General features: G+C 41.3%; 1 protein-coding gene across 4 annotated transcripts in view; it reads left to right on the top strand.

The window, feature by feature from the left end:
• Positions 1–27,169, top strand: part of PCYT1B (phosphate cytidylyltransferase 1B, choline) — a 110,363-nt gene that overhangs the window by 66,924 nt on the left and 16,270 nt on the right. For all 4 annotated transcript variants that reach the window (XM_078363401.1, XM_078363403.1, XM_078363404.1 and 1 more), the window contains 4 exons: positions 11,589–11,740; positions 14,386–14,464; positions 22,218–22,360; positions 26,215–26,403. In XM_078363401.1, the coding sequence (XP_078219527.1) occupies positions 11,589–11,740; positions 14,386–14,464; positions 22,218–22,360; positions 26,215–26,403 (563 nt within the window). The remainder of the gene's footprint in view (positions 1–11,588; positions 11,741–14,385; positions 14,465–22,217; positions 22,361–26,214; positions 26,404–27,169) is intronic.

The raw sequence follows: 27,169 nt of genomic DNA, 5'->3' as shown, positions 1-27,169 counted from the left end.
TCGCCAAAGTGGCGAAAACCCGTCTCTACTAAAAATACAACAAAAAATTAGCTGGCCATGGTGGTGCACACCTGTCGTCCCAGCTACTCAGGAGGCTGAGGCAGAAGGATTGCTTGAACCTGGGAGGTAGAGGTTGCAGTGAACTGAGATTGCGCCACTTCACTCCACCCTGGATGACAGAGCAAGACTCCGTCTCAAATAAATAAATAAATAAATAAAGTAAGTAAGTAAATAAAATTTAGATATCTGCTTCTTAAGTTGTTATAAAATATGTAATTTCTGGAAGATTGTAAGTATCAATCTTTTAAAAATTAATAAACTTTTTTAAAAATTAAATTAAATTTAATTTATTTATTTTTAATTGCATTTTAGGTTTTGGGGTACATGTGCAGAGCATGCAATACAGTTGCATAGGTACACACATGGCAGTGTGCTTTGTTTGCTTTCTCCCCTTCACCCACATTTGGCATTTCTCCCCAGGCAATCCCTCCCCACCTCCCCCTCCCACTGGCCCTCCCCTTTTCCCCCCTATGGACCCCAGTGTTTAGTACTCCCCTCTCTGTGTCCATGTGTTCCCATTTTTCATCACCCGCCTATGAGTGAGAATATGCGGTATTTCATTTTCTGTTCTTGTGTCAGTTTGCTGAGAATGATGTTCTCCAGATTCATCCATGTCCCTACAAACGACACGAACTCATCATTTCTGATTGCTGCATAATATTCCATGGTGTATACCTGACAAAAACAAGCAATGGGGAAAGGATTCCCTGTTCAACAAATGGTGTTGGGAAAACTGGCTAGCCATGTGTAGAAAGCAGAAACTGGACCCCTTCCTGACACCTTACACCAAAATTAACTCCAGATGGATTAAAGACTTAAACATAAGACCTGGCACCATAAAAACCCTAGAAGGAAATCTAGGCAAAACCATTCAGGACATAGGAGTAGCCAAGGACTTCATGAACAAAACACCAAAAGCATTGGCAACAAAAGCCAAAATTAATAAACTTTTTAAGAGAAGTTTTAGGTTCACAGCAAAATTGAATGGAAAGTACAGCGAATTCCTGTTTACTCCTTTCCTGCATAGGCATAACCTCCCCTACTGCGAACATCCTGCCCCAGCCTGAGGCATTTGTTACATCCATGAACCTACACTAACACATCATTATCACCTAAAGTCCAGAGTTTACATTAGGGTTCATTCTTAATGTTATACCTTCTATGGGTTTGCATAAAATTATACATTGTCCAAACTCATAGATGTACATGGTATAATGACAAGTATCCATAATAATAGTATCATACAGATACTATTTTTACTGCCCTAAAAATCCTCCATGCTCAACCTATTCATCTCTTCCTCCTGTAACCCCTGACAACGACTGTTCTTTTTAGTATAGTTTTACTTTTTCTAGAACATTATATAATTAGAATCATACAGCATGTAGCTTTTTCAGACTGGCTTCTTTTACTTCGTAATGTTCCATTTAAGGTTCCTCAATATCTTTTCATGGTTTGCTAGCTTATATCTTTTTGGTGCTGAATAATATTCCATTGTCTGGACATACCACAGTTTATCCATTCATCTGCCAAAGGACATCTTGGTTGCTTCCACATGTTGGCAATTATGAATGAAGTTGCTATAAACATCTGTGTGCAGGTTTTTGTATGGATATACATTTTCAATTCATTTGGTTAAATGCCAAGGAGTGTGATTGCTAGATTGCATGATAGGAAGAAGTTTAGTTTTATAAGAAACTGCCAAACTGTTTTCCAAAGTAGCTGTAGCAGGAGGGGGTATAGCTCAGAGGCAGAGCATTGGACTGTAGATCGAAGTGGCTATACCATTTTGCATTCCCACCAGCAATAAATGAGAGCTCCTGTTGATTCATGTCCTTGCCAACATTCGGCCGTATCAGTCTAAAACACTGATACCACCAAATGCTGGCACGATTTTGCCATTCTAATAGGTGTATAGTGGGTTGTTTTAATTTTCAATTTCCTACTGACGTATGATGTTGAACATTTTTCATACATTTCCTTGCAACCTGTAGATCTTTTTTGGAGAGGTACCTGTTAAATTCTTTAGTCGATTTTTTAAAATCCAGCTGCTTGTTTCTTATTGTTGAGTTTTACAGTTCTTTGTATATTTTGGGTAAAGTCCTTTATCAATTGTATAATTTTCAAATAATTTCTCCAAGTCTATGTCTTTTTTTTTTTTTTTTTTTGAGACAAAGTTTCGCTCTGTTGCCCAGGCTGAAGTGCAGTGGCACAGTCTTGGCTTACTGCAACTTCTGCCTCCAGGAGTGATTCTCCTGCCTCAGCCTCCCAAGTAGTTGGGATTACAAGTGTGCGCCACCACACCTGGCTAATTTTTGTATTTTTAGTAGAGACGGAGTTTCGCCATGTTGGCCAGGCTGGTTTAGAACTCTTGATCTCAGGTAATCTGCCTGTCTCGGCATCCCAAAGTGCTGGGACTACAGGCATGAGCAACTGTGCCCAGTCCCCAGTCTGAGTCTTGTTTCTTCATTCTCCTGACATTGTCTCTTGCAGAACAGAAGTTTATAATTTTAATGAAGTCCACTGTATCAATTGTTTCTATCATGGTTCATGCCTTTGGTGTTGTATCTAAAAAGTCATCACCATACCCAAGGTCATCTGGGTTTTCTTCTATAGAGTTTTATAGTTTGGCATTTTACATTTGATTTTTGTGAAGGATGTAAGGTTATGTCTAGATTATTTTTTTTTGCATGTGAATGTCCATTTGTTCCAGCACCATTTGTTGAAAGGTCTGTGTTTGCTCCTTTGTCAAAGATGGGTTCTCTGTATATTTGTCTGGGTCTATTTCTGGGCTTTCTGTCTGTTCCATTGATGTATTTGTCTATTCTTTCTGCCAATACCACACTGTCTTAATTACTGTAGCTTGATAGTAAGTTTCGAAGTCAGATAGTGTCAGTTCTCTGGCATTTTCTCCTCCTTCAATATCATGTTGTTTTTTTCTGGATCTTTTTCCTTTCCATATAAACTTTACTTTTTAAATTTTTATATATATTTTTAAGAGACAGGGTCTTGCTCTGTCATTCTGAGGCCCTGCTTAAGCTCCTGTAGGTAAAACTCACAAAAATATTTGTCCCCCTGGTGTCTTGAACTCAGACTTGTCCACACTGAGGTGCCAGTGATTTATCAGTTTAAATTTTCCTATCCCAGTACTGGTTCCTTGTGGGTTTCTGCTCTAGTAAGCTAAGATTCTGTCTATCTGCCTGCTTCTGTCTCCAGTTTTGGGAGTAGTGGTTTGCCCTGTGACCTCGGTTCTCTGATGGATCTAAAAAGAGTTGTAGATTTGTCAGTTTGTTCAGTTTTTACTTGATGTCAGGACCGAGTGGCCACTTTTAAGCTCCTAACGTATCAGACTGGAAACCAGAAATTCAATATCGACATTTTAAAACAAAACTGTGGGCGAGGCGTGATGGCTCACACCTGTAATCCCAGCATTTTGGGAGGCTGAGGTCGGCGAATCGCTTGAGGTCAAGAGTTTGAGACCAGACCAGCCTGGTTAACATGGTGAAACCCCATCTCTACTAAAAATACAAAAATACTAGTCAGGCATGGTGGTGCGCGCCTGTAGTCCCAGCTACTCGGGAGGCTGAGGCAGAAGAATCACGTGAACCCAGGAGGTGGAGGATGCTGTGAGCTGAGATGCGCCACTGCACTCCAGTCTGGGTGACAGAGCGAGACTCCATCTCAAATAAATAAATAAATAAATAAATAAATAAATAGTTACCCAATCACTTAAATGCATCTACTGGCATCTAAATACTATAATGCTTTGAAACATATCATCATAAATTTACAAAACATAAAACAAGCTCTTTTTTAACTTTTAAATATTTATGTTTCATTTTTTCCTTCTCAAACTTACATTTTCATCCTGCTTCTTTCCCATATTTTTTTCCTAATGTGATGTGTTTTAATGTTTGCAAATCTTTTAGTGATCACTGTATCATACTTCTCTGAAACAAAAATATGTATTTAAATTTGAGCATAATAACCAAAGGACCACATTATATACACTTGGATAAATAAGTTTTAACATAAACATAAACTTGGACAGCAATGTATCTCTTAATGAGATGAATAGTATGTACCTGTAGATGTACTTATGGATGAATATAACTTAATGCTAGAATGAGGCAGGGTTTAACATCAACTTTATCCCTATTTTTTCCTTGTTATAGTTATAAGTGCTGAAATAATTTGTTCATGCAGATGTGTAGATGGAATGGAAGAAGTTTGTTACAATGATGCCACTCAATTCTTTGAACTTCTGAGTTATTTAACAAAAATAGCAAAATAAATTCTTATTATTATTGCCATCAAAAGTAATTTTAATGGTCTGTCAAGTGACAATTTGTTAATATCATCCTTCAAATTTGTTGCAAGCAATGAATTAGAAATGACCTGAACTGCAAAAGGATTTGTTGCCAAGCTATTAGAATCATTTGCTTTTTCTCTTTCTGGGAATTCTAGAAAAGTCTATATCAAGACTTGTTAAATGACTCTTAATTATATCCCTTATTCTTTTACCTGAAAGCAACTTATTCAACTAGATATAACCAGAAAGAGTAGGGAAAATGGAAATATTGGTAATTTAATTATGCCATTGCCAATCAAGTAATTTTTGATAAAATGCTATTATCATTTGCTTAAAACCTTTTTTAAAAAAGAAAATCTTGGGACTACGGTTTTAGATTACTAACTGCAAAAAACACCATCCAACCGAATTAGCAAAACCGGTCCTCATTGTCAAACCTACTAAACACTACAAACCAAGAAAATGTATTTTCAATTCAAATGCATTAATGTATTTTCAGTTCAAATGTATTAATATATTTTCAGTTCAAATGTATTAATGTATTTCAAGAAGCTATATAAAAACCACTCGGAAATAAATGATAGAATGGATTGTGTAAAATAGAATCAGTCAAGATTAAAATGATATAGATCTAATATAAGTTATAAACAAGATAATAGATCAATGCATTTAATTTGTAGTAATGCAATGTAATTTATAGATAAAATTATGTGATATTTATAGGAAAAAGAGTATGATTTTTAAAAGGCATGTTATTCCTTCTCTAAATATTGGCACGTGTGTATGTGTGTGTGTGTGTGTGTGTGTGTGTGTGTGTGTGTGTGTGTATCAAATTCTAGTGTTTGCCTTTTGGGAATAATTAAATAAATTTGAAAAATAAATAATTATCTTTGTAAGATAACATGATCAAACTTTTCCTATGTATTTTAAAGATAGAAAAAGAGCATATATTACTAAAAAGTAATTGGTCTGGAGGCAGATAATAATTTTATTTTTTGTTATAAATAGGTAGAACATAAACATTATAGAGAATGAGATGAATTAGGATAACCTGTAAATAGAATAAATATTTTATGATTTAAGTTGATAAAACAGGTTTTTAACTTCCTTTCTAAATAATGTATATGAAGTTTGTAAAAAATCATGTGAATGTTTTATCCATGTATTTATTCCAATGTATCTCAAAAAATTTGATAATTCTAGAAAATATTCCAGTCACATTTCTAAGAAGCAGCAGTACCGGCCTATATAGCTTTGATTTATTGAAGTGATTTTAAAGTGAATAGCTGAAAAAAAAAAGGCTTACTCTTAACTACAAGAGAAAAGGCACTTTTAGGATTCAATATGAATGTTAAGAATAGCCAGAAAAATGCTTACCCTTAACTATTTGAAAAAGCCATTTTTTAGCATTCAATATTTCTTTCCAATGCTCCTTTTGCTTTGAGTTCTTGGGCCTTATCCCTAAAGATCCATGTGTTCTTTGACAATGCGGGAAGAAGAAGAGGCAAAGTTTTAGGCAAAAATTTGCATTATTCTCCACTCTACCATATTGAGTTTCTAACACTAGCCTTCACCTGTAACAGAAATGTGTATAAGACAGGGAAAGACAGGAAGCTTTCATAGGTTCATGGTGTTTGATGGTCACTAACTAAGATTTCCATTTGGTTTGTCCTGAAGGCTTACCCCCCTCCACCCCATTTCAATGCAACATATTAAGGTTGGATGGTGCCTTTCTTTTGTAAAGTGGAGTAAGCATGGTTTTGGACCCAGAGACTTTATTGAGCTGGTTAATTTTAGGAAAGTGTACCATCGGAAGTCGAGGATCTGGACATTGATTCCTTTAAAATTACCTGTACATGTGATACCTTTTGAAAAGTCTTTATGTGTCCATGGGTATATGTATCCTAGTTTAAGAAGAACTCTATCTTAAACTGTCTTTCTGGAGTATGGCCAACCAACTTAATGGCAGACAATTCTATACTGAGAAAAGTTAGGGATCTCTTCAAGAATAGGTGTCCTGTGTTGTTGGTTGAAAGGCTGGCTCTTGATAACTGTATGTGTGGGTTCAAGCAATCCTCCCACCTCAGCCTCCCCAGTAACTGGGATTACAAGCATGCACCACCACACCTGGCTAATTTTTCTATTTTTAGTGGAGACAGGGTTTCACCATGTTGGTCAGGCTGGTCTCGAATTCCTGATCTCAAATGATTCACTTGCTTCAGTCTCCCAAAGTGCTGGGATTACAGGCATGAGCCACAGCACCCGGCCTAGTCCCAGTCTTTATTGGGTTCTCTTCACCTCCCCAGAGTCAAACAAGTGTCCATAATGTTTACAGAAGCAGGAGAGGGGCCTCCAGTCTTCAGCCCAGGGCCGTTTTTGTGCTGCCATCATTGTCTGAGCCCACATAATTACTAGAAGGGAGAAGATTAATTGCACCTGTCACAGGCACCTGCAGTCTGTTCCCAGGTGGAACTCCCGTGCCTAGTGCCTCACATCCTCATCTCTCCAGGTCCTGCCACCGACACCTGCTGCTTGTGGGATCCATAGATATTTGGCCCTTTCTCTGCAATTTGGAGAGATCTCCTCTCTCATGGTCTTCTTCTTTACAGAGTATCCCTCCAAGTTGCTCTGGCTTCAGGAAAACAACAGTCAGGAAGGCAGGCTGTCTACCAGTAACTTGAACTCACAGCACCTACAAATTAGTGTGTACCATGGGGCCCTCATATGTGCTTGGAGTGGGGCCGGGGAAAAGATGGAACACAAAATCTGAAGGAATAGATCCATTAATGGTCCTGTTTTCCTACTACCATTCATAAATGGCTAACATTATTCATTACTCTCTGCTCATGAAGATGATCAGATTTAATTCTCAAAACTTCACCATGTTTTAAAGGCCAGACAAGTGAGGGTCAGAGAGTTTGAGTAACTTTCCTGGTAACAGCAGAGCTGAGATTAGAACCCGAGTCTATGCTGTATTTTCTCTCCTGTGGGAGCACAGTGAGCTGCCAGCATAGGTTAGCTGCAGCATGAGTTCCCAGATAGCTCAATGAATTCATCCATGGAATACCGCTGCCCGGAGCTCTCCATCTGGTTGTCAGAGTGCATTTGCCAAGACTCAAGAACAACAGTGCTGCTTTGGGCATAATTAATGTTTAGACAATAACTGGTCAGCATGTTCAGCTGCTTCTTGAGGTCACTCCTGGGATAGGAAAATAGGACCCTGTATTGGCATAAACAGGATGTTTGTTTTCTTTGTGCTCTATCACTAGGCCATTGTCTTGGTCATGTAGAAGTTACACCAAATTGCTCAGGTGCAGATTCAGAAAGGGGGAGGATATGACCTGGCCTAGTTTTGTGCTGTTTAAAATAGAAAATGAATGAATCTGAAAATCCATTTCTGCTCAATATCATTCTTTGGTTAGTATTTTAATAAAGTCCTAAAAAAACATTTAAAAAGTCTTAGGTCAGTTTTGAAAACATATTGCATGGCCCATAAAGAATTTGTTTATGGGTTCAAAAGCTAATATAGTCACAAAATCAATAAATAGTTATTACAGCCCTAATACCTGCCACCTCCTGCCCACCTTCCCCCCTACCTCCGGGCATGATGGGTGATTCAAAGACAGACAGAGCTCTTGACTCAAGTTATTTATAATATGCTTCATAGTTTTCAAATGCTGTATACATCAGAATCATCTCTGAAGCTTGTCAAAGACGGGGCTGTCTGGGCCCGACTACAGACCCACTGAATCAAAATCTCAGGGAGTGGGCTGGGTTTCTTTATATGTATTTAACAAGCTCCTTATGTGATTCTGATACTCATCAGTTTTCAAGCCAGCCACATGGTTGATGTTGTTTTGGTAATATAAACTGTTACAATAGAAAACATCACAGGAAGTACATATAGGAGATATAGCGGCATATATATGTACGCTATTGAAATGTTCCTATAGGGCAGGCATGGTGGCTCATGCTTGTAATCCCAGCACTTTGGGAGGCTGAGGTAGGTGGATCACTTGAGGTCAGGACTTCGAGACCAGCCTGGCCAACATGGTGAAAACCCATCTCTACTAAACATACAAAATTTAGCCAGGTGTGGTGGTAGGCACCTGTAATCCTAACCACTCAGGAGGCTGAGGCAGGAGAATTGCTTGAACCCAGAAGGTGAAGGTCGCAGTGAACTGAGATCGCACCACTGCACTCCAGCCTGGGCAACAGAGGGAGACTCTGCCATAAAAGAGAGAGAGAGGGAGAGAGGCAGGGGGTTGGGGGAGAGAGAGACAGAGAGAGAAAGAAAGGAATCGCAGATAAAGAATATCTATTATTGTAAATAATAATAAATATTTGTTGAGTATCTATATGTATCAGGCTTTGTTAATTCATTCAACAAATATTGTTAAAAGCCTACTAGGGGCCAGGTATGGTACATGAGAAAATGAAACAAACAAAAGTTCCTACCCTCAAGGAATTTACAGGGGAACACCCACAATAAAACTAAATAAAACAGTTACATGAGGCAAGTGTCAGGGGGAGAAGTAACAAGTGTCATGGGGAGAAGTAACGCAGGAGGGGATCACAATTCAGAAGAGGGTGGGGCTGCTTGGGAGGCCGAGGCAGGAGAATTGCTTGAACCCGGGAGGCAGAGGTTGCAGTGAGCCAAGATTGCACCATCGCACTCCAACCTGGGCAACAAGAGCAAAACTCCATCCAAAAAAAACAAACAAAAAAAGAAGAGGGTCGGGGAAAGACTTGCGGGAGAGGAGGAGGTGGAATAGTTGGAGCACAACTATTCCAGGTTTGGGGAACAGTGCAAAGCCCTGAGCAGAGGAGGAGCATTCGAGAAACTGCAAGGAGGCCAGGGAGACACCAGCATATTGGTCAGGGAGGCAAGGAGTGGGCAGAGGTGTGGGTCTTGTTGGCCGCTGGAGGACTTTGGTTTTACTCTGAGTGAGATGGGAAGGGTTCTAAGTTTGGGAATGACACAGACTGACAAGCTTCAACAGGCTCATTCTGGCCAATGAGAATATGTTGCTGCGAGTTGGCAAGGCCGGAATCAGGAGGTCAGTTAAGAGGCCGCTGCAGTCATTCCTGGGAGAGATGATGAAGGGGCAGGGATGGGAACAGTGGATGTGCTGAGAAAACATGGCTTCCCGGTGTGCTCTGAAAACAGAGCCTGCAGTTTTGCTGACGGCTTGGATGTAGATTATGTGAAGGGACCACAACAGAAAGTTTTCCAAGGATGCTGAGTGTGACACTGGCTGTGCTTACTGTGTGCTTACTCTGGCCAGGTTTGATTCTGGGTGTGAGCCATCATTTGGTTCCAAGAAAATGATTATATTTTCATTTTTAAAATGCATCTTGTGAGATTAGGCAGTATTTGTCTTTCTGTGTCTGGCTTATTTCACTTCACAAAATACCCTCCAGATCCATCCATGTTGCCATAAATGACAGGATTTTGTTCCTTTTCACAGCTACATAGTATTCCATTGTGTTTATTTGCCACTTATCTATAGAATCTACGGAAGCTGATCTTATGGAAATAGAGAGTAGAACAGTAGTACCAGAGGCTGGGGAAGGTAGGTGGCGGGGGACAGGCAGAGGTTCAGCAACAAGTACCAAGTTACAGTTAGGAGGAGTCAGTTCTGGTGTTCTATTGCACAGTAGGGTGACTGTGGTTAGCAATGCTGTATATTTCAAAATAGCTCTAAGACAGAATTTTGAATGTTCTTACCACAAAGAAATCATAAAGCTATGAGGTGATGGATATGCTAAATATCCTGATTTGATTATTATACAATGTATACATGCGTGAAAACATCACACTACCCTATAAATATTATACATCGGTAAATTTTTTTTAATTAAACACATATTGTACACTTAACATTAGTGAATTTACTGGCTGAGCACAATGGCTCATGCCTGTAATCCTAATTTGGGAGGCTGAGGCCAGTGGATCATTGCATTTGGGAGTTCGAGACCAGCCTGGCCAACATGGTGAAACCCCTTCTCTACGAAAATACAAAAATTAGCTGGATGTCATGGCGCGTGCCTGTAATCCCAGCTACTCGGTGGGCTGAGGCAGGAGAATCACTTGAACCTGGGAGGTGGAGGTTACATTGAGCTGAGATCATGCCACTGCACTCCAGCCTGGGTGACAGAACAAGACTGTCTCAAAAAAAAAAGTAGTGAGCTTATTATAAGTACATAATACTTTAAAGAAAAAATCTCATTGTAAGGAGCAGTCAGAGAAGTTCTGACTGGCCGCCACAAGACTCTCTCTGGAATCTTGGTAAACAGGGACGGTACCCACAATGGTATTTCTTCCTGACACATAGGAGATCTTAGGGAAGCTGCTTTGGCCAACCAAAAGATAGGAGAGTGAATAGTATTTATTGTTCAGTTTAGTTTAAAGCACTTTTTTGTAAGTCCTCAAAAAATTTTTTCTAAGACTTATAGTGAAGGATATTACTATCCCCATTTGAGGGTTCAGGAATCTGAGATCTAGAAAGGATGAAAGATGTGGAAAGGATGAACTCTACTAGATCAAACCTTTGAATTTATGACTTCCTCCTCTCAGGTGAGTGGCCTGTTGTGTGGTGACTGGCCCTCAATCCAGGGAACAGAAGTATATTTATTTCTCTCTCTCTCTCTCTCTTTCTGTGTGTGTGCGTGCGTGCGTGTGTGTGTGTTTGTGCGCGTGTCCATGTGTGTGTGTGTGCGCACGAGCATGTGTGTGTGTGCGTGTGTGTCTATCTGTCTCATACTTGGGTTACTAAGTACAATGATCTTAGTAAAGGAATTTGGAACTGACTGTTCAAATCATTCAAACCTTCTATATAAATCAGGCCTCTTCTCTGCCTTCTGTTTGTGTTCATTTGGTCATTTTATTTCTGCATGGCAATTTTCACTGAGGAGTGGCATAGGAAAATAGAAAGATATGAAAGTCATTAGGTAGTGTAGAGAAGAACTTTAATAGAAGCCTCAGTGGAGAATGCAGATGTAATTAGCACTAAAATGAAATTCTGAATTGCCGGTAGATTTCAGCTTACTTTACTCTTCAAATCCTTTGTTCCCTTAAAAATGTGAGTTCAATTATGCCAAGCACCTAGAGAGGCTGTGCTGCTTTTGTCCTGCTGAAGCCTTGTCTGCACCAGGGTGGCCGTGAGCAGGGCCTGGGCCAAGTAATAGAATTTAATGCATTTGTCTGTTTCAGTTTGCAGTGATGATCTCACCCACAAATTCAAAGGTTTCACTGTGATGAATGAAGCGGAGAGATACGAAGCTCTCAGACACTGCCGCTATGTAGATGAAGTAATCAGAAATGCTCCCTGGACACTCACGCCAGAGTTTCTGGAAAAACACAAGGTACTTGTCATTCTCTTGTATTCTCTAAGTAGAAAGAGTAGGGAGTCTGGTTCTGCAGCCAAGACTACAGAAAGCCCAAAGTCTCTCTCAATTCCTAAAAGAAGTGACTTCAGGAACTGTCATGTGGCATTGCTTGATGTGGCACCTTTCTTCTGCCCACGTCTGAGGACTGGTATCCTCTCACTTCTTTGAGTATGGGCCCTGAAGCTAGAACCCCCAGGTCCAAATCCTGCCTCTATCTCTTCCTCATTGTCAGACCTTCAACAAAATATCTAAGCATACTGTACTCGCTTACCTCAACTGTAAAATGGGATGATGTTGGCATCTTCCTTGTGAGCATGTTTTGAAGATCCAAGAGATAATCTTAGTTAACCAGGTAGAATACTGGCTGGCCCATAGCAAGAGTGCCAAAAATGTCATTGTTGCCACCATCACCACCGTCATTGTTGATGCTTATCGATTCACAGGCATTCTTTTTCATGGAATAAATGAACACACATCTTATCCAGAAAGTCACAGGTCAGCCTTCAAAGAAAGTACTTTATGATTTTGTGACCCTGAGAATCCTACTGACATAAGATTTTTATTAGTTGAAAACATGAGAAATTCTTTTGATCTGCATCAAATTATGTGCTTTGCATCTCCCACCAGCCCCACATTAGGAGCTATTCTTTCCTTTTATAAGCAGTACAAAAAATAAGATTAAGCTGTTCTAAGAATTTTCTTTTCTATTTTTAAAGCCACGATGCAGAAGAGAATAGAGAACACTGATAAATGTGCATGAGTAATAGCCGAGGAGACAATTTCCCAGTGAGAATCAAAAGAAAAAGGAAAAACTACAATATGATTTACTTCCAGTAATCACTACCACATTTTTTACTAAGCATCTATTGTATATTCAACATGTGCTAGGCATTATGGGGGATACTTATAATGATAATGATGCCCTGTAATTTATTGAGTATTTACCATGTGCCCGGCACTGTGCTAAGGGCTTTGTCATTATATGAATTGAATTCAATCTCACAGCTACCCTGAGAAGTTGTTATTATACATTGGAGAGGAAGAGGAACTAAGGTTGAGTACTAAGAATAGAATTAATAATAATAATAATAATAAACACTGATTGAGGATTTACTCCGCACTAATTATTTTTAAGCATTTTTACATAATCATATCATTTAATCCAGTGATTCTCAGCTGGGGTGAGATTGCCCTGAGTAACATTTGGGAATGTCTTGAGACATTTGGGGTTATCACAGCTAGAGGGGTACTGCTGGCATCTAGTGGGTAAAAGCCAGGGATGTTGCTAAGCATGTGCCAATGCACAGGACAATTCCCAACACCAAAGAATTCTCCAGTCCCGAATGTCACTAGTACTGAGCTTCAGAAATCCTGAGGGAATCATTTCTCCCAACTTATGAGTTATATAGCTAGTAAGTAGTGGGACAGGGAATCATACTACTCTAAACTACCTCCCAAGTATTTAACTACTACTACTCTCAATTACCTCTCAAGGTAGATCAAAATCCCGTTATAAAGGGCTTTAAAATCTAGGCAAGGAGGGTTTACTTGATGTTGCAGGAAACAGGGATAAAGATGAAGATGACCAGAAAAAAAAAACCTGTTTAAGGAGAAGACCCCATGTGACAGCAGGATGACTTGGAGAGGAGGGAGCCTACAGCAAGGAAGGCCAGATACAAGTTGGTGTCAGTAATCTGGGTGACCAGGTCCTGGGTTTGGTGTAGTTGCAATGGAGAGAAAATGATGGGCACACACCTCTATATGCATGTGTGCACAAACACACACACACATCCCCCAGTGGAACCTATCATGAGTGAAATAAGTAAAGGAAGAAGGCTTATTCCAAGGTTTGGGTCTTCCCAAGACTCAAAATAAATAAAATAGAATAAAAGTGCTATTGGAAGGGGTCACTTGTTTACAGGAAGATGAATTAAATTCAGGACAGGATGATTTAAAGTGACAGCAAGATGTGGTAAAAGAGAGGGCTGCAGTGGGAGTTAAGAACACCCAGCTGGGTGCCCTGGTGGCCTATTAAACCTGGCCCAGTGCCCCGGAGGCTCACTGCAGTCTTTAAGCCTCAGGCAAATCTAACAAATTTTCTAGTTTCAGCACCTTATGTCCCAACTGAAGTAGTAGCATGTGGCCTGCCCACCTCACAAAGTGGTTATGAGGATCAAGTAGGGAGACAAATTCCTTTTTATAGTATAAAATGTGATCTAAATGTGAGGGCCCATTGCCATCAGTAGGACAGGAAATGAAGATTTGGGTTCCTCATCATAGCAGGGATGATAAACATTCAAAGAATGAATGGGTTCTCTCAAGGAGAAACTTCAGATTCAGAAGGACAGAAAGCCAAGAAAACCTACTCTCAGAGGTAGGAGAAGAAAGAGGGATCAGCAAAGGAGAGAAAGCAAAACATTTATTCTTCTAGTTCCCATTATCTCACAGAAATGGAAATAGTTGGAAATACACTTCAGCCAAGGATTCAGATCTCCACTATAAATGTAACATACAACTGCCTTATTTTGAAGAGGCATTTTGGAGTCACCATTCCCCTCTTCAAATCTGCAGACATGCACATCCATCCTGGTGGTGATATCACTCTTCTCTCTCTTCAACAGATTGACTTTGTGGCTCATGATGACATTCCGTATTCCTCTGCTGGCTCTGATGATGTTTACAAGCACATAAAGGAAGCAGGTGAGGCATTCCCCTGTGCCCACCTGTCCACCACATCACAATAATCAGGTGTAATAAGAGATATCTGCCCTGAGACATCTGCAGTATATACAAACAGGGAGTTACAATTTTATGTGACCCCCAAACAGCTTCTACAAGCCATTGTTAACATGTCCTAAGGCTCAGTCATGGCACAGATACCAGCTAGGTATTTATATAGGAATGAACCTGAGCACCAAAGTGCTCAATTTCAGGCCTGAGGCTCGATTTCAGGGCTCATCAAATGAAAATGGCAGGACCCCATTGCTTAAAGGGCAATGCTTTCCCCATTCATAATTAAGTCTTCACAATGAAATTATTGTATACTCCCAAGAAATTTCCTTCTAGAAGATAGATAGATAACTGACTAGTTAATGATCTAGACTCCTTGTCTCCAAAATTGGTCCTGCCATATTTCTAGTGTCATCTTGTCACATGTTAGTAATATTATCAGGTACCACATGTGGAAGCAAAAAAATGGATGAGTGTTTTAATGGCTTGGCTTATTTTCTGCTATTTTTTTAATCTACCATGCGTCTCATCTATAGGCACTGTAGGTACGCCCATGCATACCTTCCTACATACATTCAACCATTATCTGGCAGGTGCAGGTACTATAGAGAGTTACCATATGTGTAGGGTTTCCAGAAGTCTAATGCTCCCTGCATTATACTAGAGCCATTGTTGACATGTGCCATCAGAGGCATCTTCCCCACTCCTGGGGACCAATGAGACTCCACTCAGCTTGCTCCCATTATTTCCTACTCAGCCCGCTGCTGCTACAGCCTTTTCCTGGTACTCATGAACCTTCAGATTCTTGAGGTAGGATGGGCTCCTAGGGGTCACTGACCCAGGCTCCCATCCCTTCTTGGCATCATTGCTAGCTCCTGGCAGAAGTGATGCTTTTACATTTCCCATGATGGGAAACTCCCTGCTTTCTAAGGCAGCCTGCTCCCTCTTTGGATGGTTTTGGCTGTCATTGTTTAATATATGAATCCCCTGAGTGCATCTATAAGCCAGGAATTGTATGAGAGAAAATGAATAAGACATAGACCTCACCTTGAGAGAGAGCAGAGATAGACATAAATAATTACCCCAAATATAACCAGCCTGTGGCAGAGTGTATACAGCAGGCAAGGGTGGTGTGTCTGAAGGTGGGACTGTATGAAGAAGCAGAGCATATCTGGAGAAAATAAACATGTTAATGTAGTGTAGGGTGTGTGGAGGTGGGAGGCGGAGATGGAGACTAGCAGGATGAGGCTTGCTTTCATATGTTGGTATATGGGACCTAATCCTGCTCTGAGGCAGGAGAGTGCCATGATCAGGACTTTTGTGTGGGAAGGAGCAACTGGGGGGCCATAAGTGGTTTCCGTAACTAAACTTAATTAGGAACTCCCATTTCCACAGCTGACAGAAGAAAAAATAACTTGACATGTGAAGTCATTCAGACTCTTCTAGGTTTGTACTTAGAATGTATAGAGTCAACTTTTTTGCCTTTTTCTCTTGAGGTGATCTATGTTTCTGGCACACTCTGGCCTGGCATGGGATGGGGAACTTAAGTTGTGAGATCTCAAGACCTGCTCAGCCATCAACCCCACCTACCAGACCCCTGTGGCAGCCTCTGAGACTCTGTCACCTCCCCGCTTTGGCCTGTCCCGGCCACAGCCTCTGATGCAGGATTCCCTTCCCTGTGCTATAGGTGTGCTGCCCAGCAGTCATGCTGATCTTAAATCTTGGCTTCCTTCCATGTTCTTCTAGAGAGTCCCCAGGAAAATTTTAAAGAAATGTCCTCCATAATCTCCTAGAGGGCAAGGGAAACTGGGCAATGGGAGTAAGCCATGTCAGGCTCTGTCTGACCTGCCTGCCACGTTGGCCTCTGTAAAACTATTTCCTTGCAAAATTCCTGGCAGCACAAGGTGCCAGTGGCCCTGCATTAAGCTTTCTAAAGGGGTCTCTTCCCTGCCCCTGGCCCTGGGATTTGAACCTGAGTCAGACCAAGAGACAGACCCCACTCCTGTTCTCTCACTTCTGCTGTCTGCCTCCCGATCCCTCTCTACACTCCTTCCCTCAACCCCCAGAGGTGTTTTCTTCATCCTGGAAGGCTGAAAACTGCCCCTTAATTAATTTCATGCCAGTATTAATTTACACTCCAGGGCTTATAGTCAAACATTCTGCACCCTGAGTCTACTCAGTCTCTGTTTCTTAATAGTTCAAAAGACACTTCTGGGATTTAGAACACCCTTTTTATACTCCTCAAAGCCTGGCTCTTCCTAGTGAAATTATTGCCTTTCTTAATTCTTCTTTTTAAATGAGCCTTAAAGAGAACCTGTTTTAGAAGTTGAAGGCTGAACACGATCTCCTGAACTCTCAGCTACATCTGCCTCCCCCTGAAGTGATCGAGGTCTCAGTGTCTGCGGGAACAGGGCCTCAGGACAGACATGATCCCTAGAAATGAAAACAACATTGGATGCTAGTTTGAAAAATTATTGTTATGTAGAATGTATGTATTCTCCCTGATGGCATTTTTGTTGGTTCACACTCCTTGGGGGCCAGCCTGGGAAGCTCCATGCCATTTCCTGCAGGGGTGGTGGTAGGGACTGTACCATCCTCTTAGGGAGGACTTCATCAGAAGTCAAGATCATTGGATAAGAACGGGAGGCCTGACATTCTCAAGTCTCAATCTTGTTTGTGAGGAGTTCCAAGGAAGGAAACCTCATACACTTCGGACTTGGAATTCTGCTCTGGAACTGGAGAAGAAATTGGCAGATGCCTCAGTTACATCAAGATGGATTATGGCATGGCATGATTAATATTTATTTATTTACTTACTTTACTTAATTTATGAGACAAGGTCTCACTCTGTCACTCAAGCTGGAGTATAGTGGTGTAATCATAGCTCTCTGCAACCTCAACTTTCTGGGCTTCGGTGATCCTCCCACCTCAGCCTCTCAAGTAGCTGGGACTACAGGCACACACCACCATGACCAGCAAATTAAAATTTTTTTTTGTAGAGATGGGGTCTCCCTATGTTACCCAGACTCATCTCAAACTCCTGGGCTCAAGTGATCCTCTCGCCTCAGCCTCTCAAAGTGCTGGGATTACAGGTGTGAGTCACCATGCCTGGCTTGATTAATACCCTTTAAAGTTGTTGTAAGATGTGAGCTATGTATGAGCCAGCTGCTCCTTTCCTAAAATTTCCATAAGTATTTGTTATAGACCAGTGCTTATGAAACTTAGATATGCCTACAGATCATCTGTGGAATCTTGTGAAAATTCAGATTCAGATTCAGATTCAATTGGTCTGGTGGGGCCAGAGATTCCCATTTCTAGTAAGCTCTCAGGTTGTTAGATGCTGTAGTTCCATAGGCCTCATTTAAAGTAGCAAGGTTCTGGACCAGACATTCTCATCCAGCTGAGTTATCCCCAGGGTTTCTTGAATCAGTGTTTCCTGGGGGTGATAGTTCCTTGGCTACCTTATAGTCTATAGAAATAAGCATTTGGTGGCAGTTTTCTTTCTGGGTGAGTGGCCATCAGTGAGCTAAGAATATGTTGCTTTCCTGATCTGGGGAGTAAAATGTCAAGTTCCAGTTGTTTAGGTGTAGGAACCAGGTCCAGCATTTTCCTAACTCTAGCAATCCAGCATCCCTATTGGTGCATGAGAAAGTGACTCCCAAAGTTAGTGACTTAAAAGAGCCACTTGATTTCACTCATGACTTTGTGGGGCAGGATTTTAGCAGAGGCCTGGCTGAGTAGTTCTTGCTTGGGTTGTCTCAAACAGTCGTAGTCAGATATTGGTTGAGGCTGCAGTCATCTGAAGGCTTGACTGGGCTGGGGTCCGAGGTGGTATGCTTATGTGGCTGACCTTGGATGCTGTCTATGATCATGGAGTTCAGTTGCAATTGTCACTGGGGCACACAGTTGGACTCTTCATGTTGCTTGGCTTTCTCATAGCATGGCAGCTGAAAGGCAATATCTAGAGAGAAAGCAATCTTGACAGAAGCTACAAGGCTTCTTCTGACTTAGTCTTGGAAGTCACACAGAGTCCCTTTTGCCACATTCATTTGGTACAAGCAAGTCACTGAGGCCAGCCCAGATTCCAGGGGAAGGGAATTGTGCCCATCTTTAATCCACCACAGTGCCCTTTCCAAATTGAATAGTCAGGTGGTATTTTACTTGCCCTGGTAGTACAGGGTAAGAATCAGTGTGACTTTTCCTATGTGCAAGGACCCTTCCTTGTGCTGCATCAAATCTGCTCTCCTGATTCCTTAGCGCAAGGGAAAATCACAGTAACAATCTATTTGGGACCCAGGTAGAGAAGGCCACAGTTCATCATGGGAGAAAGATGCTGAGAAATGGCCTCAGAATCCATATTTGGCTCTCATACTCAAATTGTGGCTTATTTAGAAAGTCAAAAGTCTCTTTAAATGAAGCCAGAGATACCAAGGGCATGAATTAAGCTTTACAACGTTCTGCTCTGCTTGTCAGAACTATGTGTCAAAATCCTCTAACAAAGCTGGATGAAAAGATGGAGCTTAAATTAAATAGACTGTAAGGTCCACATTACTCATCACCATTCTAATATTGCCTACTACTGTTGAAAGTTTCCTTCATTAACATGTGCTTTGCTGCTTCTTAAAATAGCTCCATAACCAAATGCCGCAATTCTGAAAAGCATGATAAAAAAGGTTCTCTGATCATGCTCATTACCGAATATTTTTAGCAGAGCAATAATTAGGATTTGAAGGAAGCCGGGTACCTCATTATGTCAACAGAGGGCTTGGCTTCTTTCAGAGACCTACCTCCCAACCAGCCAAAGCAAATCTCTCCCTAAGCCAAATCTACTTTCAGTTACTCAGAGACCTCACCTTCTGGCTTCAAAGAAAGGGTAAGCTCCTGGCATCGATGTCTTACATGACTTGCTAAAATCCATTAGTCACTAGAGAATCGTCTTATTATTTCAGCAGGAGGGGTGTGAGTAAAATATCTGCCTGCTGAAAGATGGGATGGATTTCTCACAAGAATGTTCCCCACTGTTCCCACAAAGGTGAGGATGTCATCTGAGGGTTCTCCCACCCACAAGAACCTCCTGCACAGCTGGTTCCGTTTGGGTGATACTTATATTCATGTGTTTAGATGTTTACATCTTCTGCCTTCCATTTGGTTGTCCATGTTAGATTCTTCTCTATTAGAAGGTGATAAAAGAAGTGTTTGGCCTAGGGACAAACCCCAACTGTCCTCTGACCATGGAACATAAGAAACTGGATGTTTTGTCTCAATATCATCAGCGCAATCTCCTACTGATACATAAATGTGCAAATGACATCAAAAGAAGGCTCCAAAGGGACACCCTCATTGGAGCTGCAAAATGGAAACATTCAGAGAGAACTGGATTTGGAAGGGTACTTACAGATCAATATTCATCTAGTCATTCATTCAACAAACATTCCTATGGTGTCTGTCTGTTACCCAGTGCTGAGAATGTAGAAGAGGGAGAGAAAGGTCCCTTCTCTTGTGTAGCTTATAGTTATGTGGGGAAGATGGTTGTTGACAAAGTTATTTTATAAAGATCTTGCTGCATTTGGAGGGAAGGGGAGTGGTCCATGGGAAGGAAAAACACACAGGAAGACCTAGTCTGAGAATTGAGATATTTGCTTGAGGAAGTGACACTAAAGCTGAAGCCCAGTGGATGCCCAAGAGTTAACCAGGTAGAGACTATATCTGTGGCAGAGTGAGGGGAAGGGAGCCAGCTCTTTCAGGACACTGAAGAAATCCATCATGGCTAGGCTGAGGCAGGGTCAGCCTACTGCCCAGCTCTACAGAATACAACAGCAGTCCACCCTGCAGTTCTATAGCATGCAGGCCTTGGTAGAGGGAGTGAAGGGGAGAGGGTCTGAGATGAAATTGGAGAGAAGCGCAGGGAAGAGACCACGCAAACTGCTTCAGAGCCAAGTTAAGGATTTGACTCTGAATCCAGAGAACAGCAGAAAGCCAGTGGAGGGTTTTGAGCAGACGTCTGACTTGCATTTAGTAAAAATGCTCTGTTGATCTTGCTCTTTGCATTGAGGCAGACAAAAGTGACAATGCTGGAGACTGGTCTTAAGGTTCTTGCTGTGATCTTTGACCAAGATTTTGTTTAATTGGTTTAGGATGGAGGAAAGTGCGTGAATTAGGAAAACATTTAAGAAGTAGATTGGGAACTCAGTTGGATGTGGGGAGTGAGAGAGAAGGAAATGGTACAGATGAGTCCCAGGTCATCATGTCCAATCACCTTTTTCTTAGCTGAGGAGATTATAGTTAAGTAACTTGCCTTCAGAGGGTTTGAGTGACTTGCCCACGTCTGTAAACTGAGAACCCAATGCCCTTGTCCCCAGGCTCTGTCCATCATACTGTCCCATGCCTGATGCGTCTGTCTGAGTGGCTGTAATGATATGGGGTAGAAAGATCCCAGTTGCCAACAATATGTCATTGCAGTTTACAACAGAAGTGTGAGCATAAACCTGATTCTTGTCTTTGTTAATATTTGTGACCTCTTTGTAGCCCTTTATTTGTTGATATATCCACATTTATCTCTGAAGACTTTAAGGAAGTTCCATTAGAACTTGGCATCCTCTGTGCTTGTTTACTTTTACTCAGTCCCACATATTCTAGACGAAAGCGCCTTTGGTGAAACTACCATGTATAGTAGACTGTTCTTAGGAAGATAAATCATCTAACCATCCCTCCAGGCATGCCTTTAGATCAGAGATGACACAGATAGTACACTTTTCTTCTTTTCTTTCAGTATGATGGGGATGAAATTTCCATTATTCGGTTCCCATCGGATGAAGCAGAGTTGCTGTGATCTTACTAATTCATTGTCTCCGTTGTTAGTCTTGATTTAATTTCTCACTCAATTTGCATTTACTGAGCAATTTCCATGTGCTAGACACAGGGGCTGATCTGGGTGCTGGGGATTCAAAGACAATTAAGGTGTTATCGGTGCTTTCAAAATGTTCGTTTGCCATGTGGAGACAAATATTTAATTTTTTTTTTTTTTTTGAGACAGGGTCAGGCTAGAGTGCGGTAGCACAGTCGCTGTTTACTGCAGCCTTGACCTTGGACTCAAGTGATCCTCCCACCTCAATCTCCCAAGTAGCTGGGACCACAGGCGTGCGCTACCACACCCAGCTAATTTTTTATGTTTTGTAAAGACTGGGTTTTGCCATGTTGCTCAGGCTGGTCTCGAACTCCTGGACTCAAATGATCTATCTGCCTCGGCTTTCTAAAGTACTGGGATTATAGGTATGAGCCACCATGCCTGGTGCAGTGTTTTTGTTAATGAAAGGTAAGTTAGGTTCTGAATGTTGTGGGTTCTGCCTGGTGATGTCAGAAAAGACTTCCCAGAGGCATAACCTTGAAGCTGGACTTTGCAGGATGAGGAAGAGCTTTGCAGTTACTATGAGCAGGGAAGGGGTATCCAGGGCAGAAAGGAAAGGCTCAGCATGGGCAAACAGTGGGGGCCAGCAAGTACATGGTGCATCCTAGAAACAGGTCTGAGATGATCAACATGTAGCTTTTAAGGTAGGGGGAAATTCTATAGCACTGAGGCCGGAAGAGTCACTTGGGGCCAGACATAAAGGGATCATTGGCATACCCAGGAGCTCCAACGTTGTCCTAGAAAGCGGGACATTAAAGGAGATGGGTTAACTGAGGCGATCTTAATTTTTCTTCTGTCTGCTCTTTTCTACTTGAACAGGGATGTTTGTTCCAACACAGAGAACAGAAGGCATCTCAACATCGGACATCATTACCAGAATTGTTCGTGACTATGATGTTTATGCACGACGCAACCTCCAGAGAGGGTATACGGCCAAGGAACTGAATGTCAGCTTTATAAATGTAAGCATGCCACCTCAAACTCTCTGAAGACCACCACCATGTCACACCACCACTGCTGCTGTTTATTGAGCACTTACTAAGTGCTATGCAGTGTTCTTTTTTTTTTTTGGTAGAGATGGGGTCTTACTATGTATAATATTTTAAGTTTGATTTAGCTCGTTTTTTTTTTTTTTTTTTTTTTTTTTTGAGGCAGAGTCTCACTATGTTGTCCAGACTGGTCTTGAACTCCTCGGTTCAAGTGAGCCTCCTGCCTCAGCCTTCTGAGTAGCTGGGATTACAGGCATTTGCCATCATGCCTGTGCAGTGTCCTTAATGCTTTGTATTTATTGTCTCATTTAACCCACACAATAACCCATGATGTATTATTATCCCCATTTTACAGATGACAAAACCAGTGTCCACAGGGGTAACATAAATTTACCAAAGAACACAGGTGGTGAGCTTCATATCTTATAAAGGTGCTTCCTTGTTCCCCTCCTCTTACCCCAAACTCTCTCTTTAGAGTTTTTAGACTTGGTTGAAGGGTTTCTTGGAGAGCTGCCCCTTATAAAAGGCAAGAGTTGTCTTCTGCTGAAAGTAAAGGGAGGAAGGCAGAAGCAATGAAAAGCTAAACCCAGATAAACTTTTTTGTTCTAATGTTTAAAAAATTTCATTTGATTAAGGCCTTAAAGATGCTCATTAGAAACCTTAATGGCCATTTTTATTGTCCAAAGAAATTACAGCTGCTTAAATAAAGCCTAAAGCTTTTGGCTTCCTTTTGTAGTTCTACCATATTGTTCCCACAGAGCTGCTGTTAGTTCAATAACAGAGCAATTGTTAAAACAATCTTTAAGTTCTGGGATACATGTGCAGAACGTGCAGGTTTGTTACATAGGTATACATGTGCCATGGTGGTTTATTGCACCTATCTACCCGTCATCTACATTAGGTATTTCTCCTGAAGCTATCCCTCCCCTAGCTCCCTACCCCCAAACAGGCCCTGGTGTGTGATGTTCCCCTCCCTGTGTCCACGTGTTCTCATTGTTCAATTCCCACTATGAGTGAGAACATGCAATGTTTGGTTTTTCTGTTCTTGTGTCAGTTTGCTGAGAATGATGGTTTCCAGCTTTATCCATGTCCATGCAAAGGACATAAACTCATCCTTTTTTATGGCTGCATAGTATTCCATGGTGTATAGGTGCCACTGTTTCTTTATCCAGTCTATCATTGATGGACATTTGGTTTGGTTCCAAGTCTTTGCTATTGTGAATGATGCTGCAATAAACATACATGTGCTTGTGTCTTTATAGTAGACAAAGAATATTAACAGTGAGTTAGATTCCCTCAGGATGCTGTTTTTTATATAATAATAATAACAATAAATTTAAAACAAGCAAAATAAGCTGTTATAAAGCAAAGAAGGCAGCCCATTTGCTGGAGGTGATGTTAGTGGTTCTGAACAACTATATTTGCCTGTCCTCTGAGGGGCTGGTATCTTTGATTAAAATGAGAACCCTCCATACATACAGAATTCCAACTCCCCACAGTAGATGCTTCGTTTTCAAAGGGTGATTCATCTTCAAAAGTAGATACTTAAAATTACATGCAGCCATAATTATCCAATAGCTCACACGATTGATCACTGGTACCTTCAATATAGGAGGGGCTCATTAATTGTGAATCGATGATCATGAATTGTCCTTACAAGGCAGGGAGCATTGAGAGTTTAGGCTCTGTGACTTCATATAAGCCGGGCAACAAAATGTTGAGAAGTGTCAGAAAATGTCGGGTTTGAGTGGCACCAGAACAAGTGGCTGAACATAATTCAGTCAAAGTGATTATTTAGTATCTGATAGAGAATAAAGCCCTGGTTATTTCAATAAATTAAACTGTCTGTTCTTTTAAATTGAATTCGGTCAACCATCCAAGCATGTCAAGCCATTTCCAAAAGTTATTGCTCACTGTCTTTAAACATCGTTTAGATAAGCCACTTAGCTCAAGGAACCGTGCAGGCAGTTCAGATGCACTCGCTGCCTTCCTGTGACGGCAAACCTGGCTGCAGCTCAGAGATGAAATTTAATGTATTGCATGGGCACGTAGATGAATCATGGAACCTCAAAGATGACAGGGACCTGATGCCAGTCAGTCACCCAGTCCAAGTCCCTCAATTTAGAGATGAGGAAAGCTGAGCCCAGAAAGGGTGCCTGGCCAAGGTCCTTCAGGTCAGGGAGAGGTAGAGGCAGCAGCAACTTCCCAGTCTCATGACTCCCAGCCCAGTGCTCATTCAGCTATTCTGTGCTGGCCTGAGAGCCATATGTAGTAACTATTTCCAGTGCAGAATAAACTGTGGAAAATAGTGATATAAGTGTTTTACTTGGATTACCTCATTTAATCCTCATCATGAGCCTACAAGGTGGGTGTGATGACTGTGTCCAACATAGAGATGAGGAAACAGTTCCAGAGAGGTTGAACAACCACCTAAGGTCACATAGTAAGTCATGGAAGACAGAATGACCTCCCATAGCATATATATGTGTGTGTATATGTATCAGTGGCAACACATATAGCTTCAAAAAATTCTGAAACACAGGCCAGGCCCGGTGGCTCATGCCTGTAATCCCAGCACTTTGGGAGTCCGAGGCAAGTGGATCACTTGAGGTCAGGAGATCAAGACCAGCCTGTCCAACATGGTGAAACCCAGACCCTACTAAAAATACAAAAAATTAGCTGGGTATGGTGGTGCTTGCCTATTATATCAGCTACTCAGGAGGCTGAGGCATGAGAATCGCTTGAATCTGAGAGGCAGAAGTTGCAGTGAGCTGAGATTGTGCCTTTGCACTCCAGCCTGGGGAGCAGAGTAAGAATCCATCTCAAAAAAAATTCTGAAACACAAAATGAACTTTAGTCCCACATAGTAAAGAAAAACGATAAGCCTTCCTGCCCCTTTACGAGAAACATCATGATTTCATGAAGAGCCTTTGTCTCATGTTATTTTCGTGGTTTTAATACTGCTCTCATCAGGTAAGAAAGACAAATGCCTCTACCACTTAATACTAATGAAACAACCAACACACACTGAGCATTAGTAAATACTGGGCTTTGTGCTAAGCACTTTGCATGCATTGTCACAGCAACTCTAAGGTAGGGATGATTATTATCCCCATTTTCAGATGAGAAAACTGAGGTTTAGAGGTGACATGTGACTTGCCCAGCATATGATGGCTTCCAAGCACATAAGTAGACATTGCTGCAGAAAGACTTATAAGAAGAACAAAATCTGAGTCTAGAGAAACTATCAGCACAAAAGCTTTCATCACCACCAAGGAAATCAATACAGTTGAATTAACGTAGTGGAAAATATCATTACAGTGGAAATTTTAGTATAACACACAAGTTCCAAGGCCCAGTCAATGGCCCACTTATTTCAAGCAATATTGTTTTAACCATATCCCAGTAAAACAGAGAACTCAGGGAGCTTCTGAACAGTCACTGTGCATAATTCATACTTTCATCTAAGTCCTGGCAGAATTGAATGGGGTTATATGCCCAATATCTACCCAGAACAGAAGACAGCTGTGTGTTTTTTAGTCTCCTCTTATATAAGTGAATCCAACTCAAAGACATTTAAAAGAAAGAAGATATTAAAACCACTGGTGCTTCCCTTTATATATCCAAATGGATTAATGGCAGATGACTTTTCTTGCAAGACATGTGCCCTCCTATCAACCTAGCTCTTGGGAAATGGTAACATCTTGACTCTTTAGGTTGGGAACAAATACAAATTGAAATAAAACACGAACTTTAATGTGAATGATTGATCCCCCTCATGTCCTCTTGGATAAATCTGTTTTTTTTTTTCTGTAAACTTTTACCAGGAGAAGAGGTACCGTTTCCAGAACCAGGTGGACAAAATGAAGGAAAAAGTCAAGAATGTGGAGGAAAGGTCAAAGGAATTTGTGAACAGAGTGGAAGAAAAGAGCCATGATCTAATTCAAAAGTGGGAAGAGAAGTCAAGGGAATTTATTGGCAACTTCCTAGAATTGTTTGGACCTGATGGAGCATGGGTATGTAATTATTTCACTTGATCCCACAATGGTGAGTGTTTTCAGTTTATTGTCCTTTTTATGGAGCCACTCGAGGGTGCCTCTTATCTCATTTCCACTACGTGCCCTCTGCTTTGGGCGTCAGCCTGAATGATGTAAAGTCCGTGTCACTTCCTTATTGAGTTTCTGCTTTACCCATCAATATGGCACCCAGCAGCACCCAAACCCAGGTCTGGTCTCAGTTTCTATTTCTTATCCAGAGCTTGTAAGCCATAAGCCATTTGGGTGATCATTGAGTGTCTATTACTTCATGTATTAATGCTGTCACTCATCTCAGTCTCCCAGTTGGAGATGATGAAAGTTCGGGAGTACAGGTGAAGTGGGTTAGTGGCAGCATGGAGCTTGTGTTACAAGACATGGATGATGAGCTCTTGGATCAACTACTGGCATTTATGTTTTGGGGAGGAGAATCCAAAGAAATGTAATACATCAGTCAGTTTTTGTCAGGAGCCCTCCTCTTTTACTGGTTGGAAGAGAGAGAGAAGCAGTAGGAATTTGTCCCACATCTGTGCCCATCGTGCCCTGATTTTCCCCTGGTTTTTCATGGCATGCAAGTGTTGGGATAAGGCACAACAGTCTTTGGGGACTGAGGCCATGATCTGAATCTTAAAACTGAGAGGGAATGTAGAGTGTCTCCTTGCCTAAAATCTGTAGACAACACTGAATGATAACTATGAAAAGGGAAAAGAAAATGCTGGAAACCTTCATTGGCACTTTATTGGTATTT

The sequence above is a fragment of the Callithrix jacchus genome, chromosome X, assembly GCF_049354715.1.
Source record: "Callithrix jacchus isolate 240 chromosome X, calJac240_pri, whole genome shotgun sequence".
NCBI classification, from domain to species: Eukaryota; Metazoa; Chordata; class Mammalia; order Primates; family Cebidae; genus Callithrix; species Callithrix jacchus.
This window is presented reverse-complemented; position numbering and strand designations above follow the sequence as displayed.